Source organism: Gadus macrocephalus, chromosome 20, assembly GCF_031168955.1.
Source record: "Gadus macrocephalus chromosome 20, ASM3116895v1".
Taxonomy (NCBI): Eukaryota; Metazoa; Chordata; class Actinopteri; order Gadiformes; family Gadidae; genus Gadus; species Gadus macrocephalus.
In genome coordinates, this window is record NC_082401.1 from 5009569 (window position 1) to 5016665 (window position 7097).

At 45.4% G+C, this 7097-nt stretch overlaps 1 protein-coding gene across 1 annotated transcript; it reads right to left on the reverse strand.

Annotated features, from left to right (window-relative positions):
- Positions 1 to 616: 616 nt before the first annotated feature.
- Positions 617 to 6370, reverse strand: fgf9 (fibroblast growth factor 9). Its single transcript, XM_060039894.1, has 4 exons — positions 5965 to 6370; positions 4825 to 4953; positions 4447 to 4550; positions 617 to 1694 (listed from the first exon to the last, which is right to left on the reverse strand). Exons 1-4 carry the CDS (start codon positions 6125 to 6127, stop codon positions 1512 to 1514), a joined length of 579 nt encoding a protein of 192 aa, XP_059895877.1. The 5' UTR covers positions 6128 to 6370; the 3' UTR covers positions 617 to 1511.
- Between the last annotated feature and the right edge of the window lie 727 nt (positions 6371 to 7097).

Genomic DNA, 7097 nt, shown 5'->3' on the forward strand with positions numbered 1-7097 from the left:
TGACTCAAGCTGTTGTGTTTTGTTGAAGCGGGGCAGCAGTAGATGTAGATCGGGCGGAACATTCTCCAGACAGCCACCTGTTGGAGGTTACACCAGGACTCCATGTTCAAACAGAATAGGATTTATGTTCAGTATTCAATTTAAATAAATAGAGGGATATGCATTGAGGGAAATATAATGATATTCGATAAGAATTCCCCCTTTATCTGCCAATCTGCTAATCTGCCAAAAATACATGATGCCAGTCAGGGGATTACAACCCATGTTATATTCTTTCATTGAATGCTATACATGCATACAGGTTTATTTCAAATAGTGGATACATTTTAAATGGCTCACAACCACACCCACCCACCCACCCACCCACCCACCCACTCACTCACACACACACACACACACACACACACACACACACACACACACACACACACACACACACACACACACACACACACACACACACACACACACACACACACACACACACACACACACACCACATTAGCAACAGAAGCGAGGCTGGTGTTCACAGATCAAAAGAGGTGGACAAAACATTGACTATTGGGTTATATATTTAATGAGTAAAGTAATATTTGAAATTCAATAAAAGTGACAATAGTTTGTTTTGGACATGCATCAAACATCATTATTAGATGCTTACAAAAATATATACTTTTTCTTTTTTTCTAAAGTACATAGTGTGCAAGTTGTGCATGTATTTTCTTTGTTATACACTAGATGTCAGTGTTTAGATATGCGCCTTGATAATTAAGCACTATCCAAATTAAATCTTATCTACTCATCTACGCTCACCCACTTGTAGGAAGACACAGATAATTGTGGTCGTTGTGCAATTCTAAGCAGTCGTGACAAGCTTTCAGCATCCTTCCCGCACAATGTTTTCCTATGGAGTTGGATGTAGCATTGATGCTACAAAGTACGATTTCGTTATTGAGCTTAGCCCTCTGTCCTATAATTGTATGTTCATCATGTAAGAGAGAGTTTAGATCAGCTCCTCTACATCAAGCCGGGCCAGAGAAGAAGTAGACATAACCCCTATTTTCCAACCCAAGCATTGCATGTTACCACAACACCGTCACTATTTTAGAGGGACTTGTAGCCAGAAAAACATTGGGTTGAATCAATCCACAGACAACTTCAAGTGTTCTCATGCCCTCGGGCAAGGCATTGAACCCGGGCTTAATGCATCCTGAAAAGCATTCACGGCCCCCAACGTCCGTCCTAATGCAGCCCTCCCACCACAGCCCTCCCACCATTGCCTGTCCGTCATGGAGAAACATCGTCCTGTACGACGGTACCCTGCCCTACGGCCATCCCACAATGCATCAGCACCCCAACCCCTCATTTAGGATCCAAGGTACAGAGTTGTCTTAAGTCCAAACAGGAAGCCAACATGCTCCACCATGGGACATGTTGGGAGCCAAGATGGCCCACAGTGTCCTGTTTCTTGATCTTTCCCCCCCTCAACGTAGTGGTCGCCTGTAGGGGGCTCAGGGCGCTCTGCGGGGCAGGAAGTGCGTGCGGGCTTGGTGGCGGGACACACTGGTCCCTCTCTTGACCTCCCCCTTGTTGGACAGGGCGAGGTACAGGCCAGGGTGGGACAGGGACGAGTAGGTGGTGTAGAAATTCTCCTCCAGATTCTCTTTGAAGAGACAGTCATCGGAGAAGGACTCCTGGTGGGGAGAGAGGAGGAAGAGGAGGAGGAGGTTCAGAATATACGCTTAAAGGGGACATATTGTGAAAAACAACACTTTTCTTGGGATTTGGGGTGTTGTTTTGGGTCTCTGGTGCGCATACAAACTTTGAAAAAAGTCTGTACATGATTTCTCGAGTGAGATATGCATTTCTGAAAGTACCCCGCCTACAGTTACCAAACAAGCGAGTCAGTTTCGGCGCCCCCTCCTACGGAGGATGGGGTCACATTTGAATATTACCTACCACTTCCCCATTCCCCTCCGATCAGAGCACAGTTAAGATTTTGTGGACCAGCGGGCAACTCCGGCGGGGGGAACTCGGCGGCAGCATGGCAGCTCAGCTCCGGGAGTACAATCTCTTTCTCTGCCGGACTGCGGCCGAGCTCCCCCCGCCGGAGGAGGAGGCATGGAGGCGAAAGGGATTGTACTGCCGGAGCTGAGCTGCCGGACTGCCGCCCAGCTACCCCCGCCGAAGCTTTCGGGCTGCTCCGGCGGGTGTACTCCGGGAGCTGAACTGCCGCCGAAGCTGGCAGGTCCGGCGGGGGGAGCACGGCGGCAGTACGGCAGCTCCGGTGCGGGGAGCTCCGAGGCAGTCCGGCAGCTCAGCTCACGGAGTAAAATCCCTTTCTCCTCCATGTCGCGGTTCATGGACTTCAGAGAGTCAAGGCCAAAGTTCCTTTCCCCCAATTCTTCTCAACCATGGCCGAGATATTCCCCATTACGAGTCTTTACTTGTTGTGGAAGTAGCCGAGACGTCAGACGCAGTCTTTATGATTCATAATATCATCCGAGGCACACATAGCTTTTGGCCGTGATATTAGATATAATATTATATTAATACCGATCTATAATATTATTATCATTATATTATACTATATTATATAGATAGAGAGCTCCAGGAGTCAGAGCCCTGTACCACGAAGCTCGCTTAGAGGGTTAGCGAGGTATGTTGAGCTCCAAGCCTGGGTTAGTTGTAGGCCTACCACGAAAGTCGATCTCTTTTAGCGTCGCTGTATCACCATGGTGACTTAATTATGCTCGCAACCAAACCTGGTCGGGAGCAGTTTTTCGGCTTAGTCTAGCCGGAGATCGGCTACTTAAATCGGCGTGCGCAGCTTCCTAGCCCCTCCTCTGACAATGGCGTCACCATTTGTGGGTGTTCCCGTGGACCTCGGCGCACTTCTCGTACAGGCGTCCCTCCGGAGACAGAGGGTTTTACGGGACAGAACCGATCCCTTGGCATTGTCTGACGATATTCAGATTTCAGACTTTATTTTCATTATGCAAACAACGAAATTGGGGTTCTTCATGAGAGATACAGATTCTCATCAGAGGGTGTTCGTTATTTGATCGTCCTTTTGGACCTTATGTAGACAATGCTTACTGTTGCGCATTGAGTCTCCGTGACAGAGTGCTAGAGTGGAGGTAGCGCTTCAGTCTTGAATTTCTGCGCGGGGGGTTCGACTCCCAAGTGACGCAAATTTATGTGAAGCTTAAAAAGTCCCATGCATATGGAATACTTATTCACTAAAACGTGTGGAATTATATTTTTGTGCTTATTTCGAACTTGAACCCATATTTTCAAGGCCGTGCTGGCACCACATCTATGGGGGTAAAATGCATGATGATAGACCGGCGTATTTGAACCCCGGTCGCTGGCGTTCGGGTCTTATACGAATCCACTACGCTACAGCCGCTACCTCTCAGCGGTTGAAAACATGCGATACATTTCCTACATAGGGTGTATTTAAAGTGAATTCCCTAAATGATAGAATAAGGCAGGATGGACGTTGCTTATGCATTTTTAAATCATCATCATTCTATTTGGATTAATGGCGAACAATTCTGCATTTGGCATAGTTATTCTATAGACAATATGCAGAATCTTTTCACTTATACTCATAAAGACTGCTTGATCTATCGTAAAGGTGAGAAAAATGACGCAAAAAACGCCCCTTTCACGTGAACGCGCACTGAACCTAAAGCGGAAAACCTGGTTCAACTAATTGAATCTAAAGTGAGCTTCGTGGTACCATTTAACTCTGATTGCGAGTTGCGGCTCTGTCGAGCCAGGTTTTCCCAAGAAAACCTGGGTATGTTCAGCGAGCTTCGTGGTATAGGGCACAGGAGTCCGCAAACGGCAACAATCCCTTCTCAATGTTGTGGTTCAGTCTGACAGCTCATTGGTCAATGGGCAGCAGCTCATTTGCATTAAAGCTACAGACACCAGAAACATTCTGAAGGGAGTGAAACAGAGGGGAATTGCGGTAGGTGCGATTTTTTTCCTAAAAGCTATTTCCGGCAAACAGCTTCAAAAACATGTTTTCTGGAACTCAAATACTATGTCTACTTTTTGGGAAAACACCACAATATGTCTCCTTTAACGCCAAGCTCCTTTGAAACAACAGTGCGATCTATTGGTTCAAGAAGCAAGTTTGCTTGGACACAACCATGGACACATACAGAGGCTGACACAAACACAGAGATAGACACAGACCCCCTCCCCCACTTACTATTTAATACTACCCCTTCATTTATCAGCATAACATCCATAAGGGACATACAGGCAATTTAAAATAAATGACATTTAGGAGCTGGTAGGGGTTACGTGAACTCAAGGACACACACACACACACACACACACACACACACACACACACACACACACACACACACACACACACACACACACACACACACACACACACACACAAACACAGAGTAGACTTACAGAGCTGTAGAAGACTCCGTCGGCCTTCATGCAGAGGTACAGGCCAGCGGTCACTCCTCTGATGCCCACCACACCATGCTTCATGGCAAACAACCTCAGGTGACCTGGAAAACACATACAATGGTTAGAATACATGCCATAGGGTTTCACAACACGACATGACTGCATACGTTCTAAGCCTGGTTGGCCCCAGTGGGAGTGAGGTTGTAGCTGTGGCAGGTGTTTCTCTGCCAACCCCCTGCTCTACCCACTAGACTGCATCACCCCATCTAATTACATTGTAGATAACATCTTTAAATTTGAATGAGGTACGTATGTAGTCATATTGGAGGTACCAGGAAGGTACATGTGGAATTTAAACCAGTATGCAGAACTCACAGTGTTTGGTTGGGATGTGGACCCCCCTCACTGGGCCGCTGGGTGGGATCTCCAGGTGATAGCCAATCCCCACGCGGCAGTACAGCAACTGCTTCCTGCCCGCTCTCATGTTTGGGTGAGAAGGTGCGGCTGGATGAGCCGACGAGAGAGACGTTAGTGAATCAGGGCATTAATGGCTCAACTAATAATAATTAGACAACTTCTAAATGGGAAAATAAAGAGTTATTGTAGGTTATGAAGTGATAACAAAATATGTTCTACTACAGAGTGATAATGGTTTGTTTCTTAGCAGACATATTCATTCATTCATTCAAAACACATTACTTCACCCTTTAACTAAGAACTTTTTGAATTGTTCAAATGATCTGGGACACATAATAATAATAATAATGGACCTTTCTTATTATAATAATGATAAAAAACTATTTTCTCACTCAGTGTGAGCTGTGTGTTATGCTGGGCAACACATTAAGAAGCAAAACATAGTCCTGTTAAGTTTGTTTGAGCTCTCCTATCGCCCAAGGTGAAATTCACAATCGCAAAAAGAATAAAGGAAAACATGACAAAAGGCTTTAAAGCTGCATTGTTTTTAAATCATCCTGACCTCCCAGCCACAGACAGCCCAGAACAGGTGTTTACTCGACACCACGATAAGAACACAGATTATATTTATACTTTTATGTATTTATAAACACAGCCAACTGTTTAGATCAATCCATTCAAAGAAATTTGGACTGTTTTATAGACTTTTATTGATTACAATTAGTTACATTTTGTAACTATGTGATTACAAAATGTAAATACAAATTGTAAAGGTAAAAATAACCTTAATGAACAATAATAACAAACTCAAACGCTATCAATGTTTAATGTCTGGGTCGGCTTTGATTGGGTTGCTTGGTTTATTTTCTGTGATCTATTTTTTCATTTAAATAACCCAACCGATATTTTAAGTTTGATATCTGTAAGCACATTAGGCCATCTGTATTTGTCTGTAAGTACTTAACATATATGTAGTAAAGTCAATTGTATACTTGAGTAGCATTTGAAAGATGATGTTGACTATAGTACGTGTCAGGGAATATTCCCTGTGGTATCCATGCACCTCCAATTCAAACAATGAGTGACTTCTTCCCTCACCCTTTTCTTTGGACTTAGTCTCCTTCATCTGCAGCCTCCAAAGACCTCTGATGCGACTGTTGTGATCCTCAGCCCCCCCGCCAAATGGTAATGCCTCCGTCCTCTCAAGCAACACACACAATGTCAGCAGCAGCACAAGCTTAGAGAAGCTAGAATCCTCCATCGCATCTTCTCCTCAAAACACAGCCGACAGTAGCTGTCCAGTGCACGTCATAATCCACCACCCCCCTGTGCGGTGAATGTCAGAGGTCCCGATCCGAGCAGGCCTTCTGCGGCTCCCTATTCAGACCTGCTCTATCACCACTGTGCAACGGGGAGTCACACTCATCTCCTGCCTTCATTGTCCAAGGGAAACCTTCCTGTTTTTATCTGCTCTTACACCCTCCCTCCCTGCCTCCCTCCTCGGCTGGCAGTGACAGACAGTCGTGACACACTTAGATAGTAGAAACGTTTACAAGCACGCACACTGTGGTGAAGAGTGTGTGTGCACACAACTCCCTGGCACCTCTGTGGTCCTCATCTCCCACTGTATAAGCTGACATCTTTCAAAAGACAATAAGGTTTTCATATATCCACATAGCAACAGGTGCGTTCCCCTTCATTCTGGGTTTATTGGGGCATGCCCGTTATTTCATCAGCACATGTTATACTGACCTCTGTAAAGTGGCTATCACTGTTGTGACAGGAGACACTATCGCAGAAGAACTCCATGCAGAACCTGCGTTTGCCAGCCGTGTACAGTATCGCACGCGGTTATCTTCCTGTAGTGACGGGGAACAGAAATGGCCGAACTGGCTTTAGGCTGACGCCCTATCGCCGGGAGATTGGTGCTCAGGCCGCTATGATTGTACCAGGAGACGGACTCCAGATTCAGGGATCAGAAGTACCAGTGCCATCACTGTACCATGTACAATACATGGAACAGGACATAATGACTGTTGTGGATGATCTCTTTCATGCCACGTGCTTGGGGGGTTGACGTCGTTTTTAATCTGTTAAAACATGATTTTCTTTTAGCTCAGACTTTGTAGCTCAGACAATTAAAAACAAAAACAAAATATAACCGCAAGCGGTGATTAACGGGGGTCCGAGCAAAATTAAAAGTCAAGAACACACTAATGGAAGATAGATAA

What these genes read in the sequence shown, in the direction of transcription:
- fgf9 (XM_060039894.1), bottom strand. Translation starts at nt 6,127, where the DNA reads ATGGAGGATTCTAGCTTCTCTAAGCTTGTGCTGCTGCTGACATTGTGT. An exon ending in CCACATCCCAACCAAACACT is followed by an intron (nt 4,551 to 4,824) that starts GTGAGTTCTGCA and finishes TGTGTTTTCCAG; the next exon opens with GTCACCTGAGGTTGTTTGCC. An exon ending in ACGGAGTCTTCTACAGCTCT is followed by an intron (nt 1,695 to 4,446) that starts GTAAGTCTACTC and finishes TCTCCCCACCAG; the next exon opens with GAGTCCTTCTCCGATGACTG.